Source organism: Chiloscyllium plagiosum, chromosome 12 (assembly GCF_004010195.1).
Source record: "Chiloscyllium plagiosum isolate BGI_BamShark_2017 chromosome 12, ASM401019v2, whole genome shotgun sequence".
Taxonomy (NCBI): Eukaryota; Metazoa; Chordata; class Chondrichthyes; order Orectolobiformes; family Hemiscylliidae; genus Chiloscyllium; species Chiloscyllium plagiosum.
The window spans coordinates 3,627,192-3,628,173 of record NC_057721.1 but is presented as its reverse complement, the minus strand read 5'-3'; the positions used below and the strand labels follow the sequence as shown (position 1 = coordinate 3,628,173).

The 982-nt window shown below is 70.6% G+C and overlaps 1 protein-coding gene across 2 annotated transcripts in view; it reads right to left on the bottom strand.

Moving 5' to 3' along the window:
* Window positions 1–932, bottom strand: part of piga (phosphatidylinositol glycan anchor biosynthesis, class A) — a 13,944-nt gene extending 13,012 nt beyond the window's left edge. The window contains exon 1 of one of the 2 annotated variants that reach the window (XM_043700301.1): window positions 93–932. In XM_043700301.1, the coding sequence (XP_043556236.1) occupies window positions 93–765 (673 nt within the window). In that variant the 5' untranslated portion in view covers window positions 766–932. The remainder of the gene's footprint in view (window positions 1–92) is intronic. The other variant, XM_043700302.1, reaches the window with a different exon arrangement.
* Between the last annotated feature and the right edge of the window lie 50 nt (window positions 933–982).

Here is a 982-nt window from a genome sequence, read left to right as displayed (position 1 = left end):
GTAGGGGGGTGGGGCGATGTGGTGGGTGGGTGAGGGGGTGGGACGGCGAGGGCGAGAGACAGAGGCGGGTGCGGGGGGCGCGGCCCCGTTACCTTTCCTGTAGACCAGGCGGCTGACCACCACCACGGTGAGGGCGCCGGGCCGCGCTCGGCCGGGCTCCGGGGTGAACTCGGTGGGGTCGACGGCGTTCGGGATGACCGAGACGGCGTCGGGGCTGAGCGCGGCCCGCAGCACGGTGTTCTCCTTGCTGGTGTAGGAGACGCACACCACGTGGTTGGCGTCGCACAGCGACACGGTCAGCAGCTTGTTGGTCAGCACCGAGCTGACGTCAGCGAAGCCGAACAGCGAGTGGTCCGTGAAGACGGTGCGCAGGCCCAGCGCGCGCGCGTGGAAGAGCGCGTCGTGCGCGAGCGCCGAGAAGGAGCTGTGCGCGTGCACCAGCGCGACGCGCTCGCGCACCAGCACCCAGCGCACCAGCGGCAGGCTGTGGAAGAGCGTGCTGGCCGTCGACTGGTTGTACATGACCCGCAGCGGCAGGTAGTAGACCTTGAGGCCGTGGCTGAGGTAGCGGACCCCGCGGCGGGCGCCGTACGCGTGGCTCAGCACGATCACCTTGTGGCCCCGCTCGATCAGGCACTGCGACAGCTGGTAGATGTGGCTCTCCACCCCGCCCATGTTCGGGTAGAAGAAGTCCGACACCATGCACACCCGGTGTTTGCGGCCGCCTGCCGCCGCCGAGGGGGAGGGAGCCGGGGACGCCAGCATTGGGGGATGGGAGGGGAGGGGACTCGTAACGTTCCCGCCGCTGGTCTCGCGCGCGCGCGCTCGTTCAAACCGTCAACTGCCCGCCGGAAATGACGCGGGCGCCGGGCGAGCCGCCGCCTGCTCCCGCCGTTGGGAGGGTCAGATGGTCAGGTCAGCGGGGTGGGACCTAATCTACACCCCCCTCCCCCTACACCCCCCTCCCCCTACACCCCCCTCC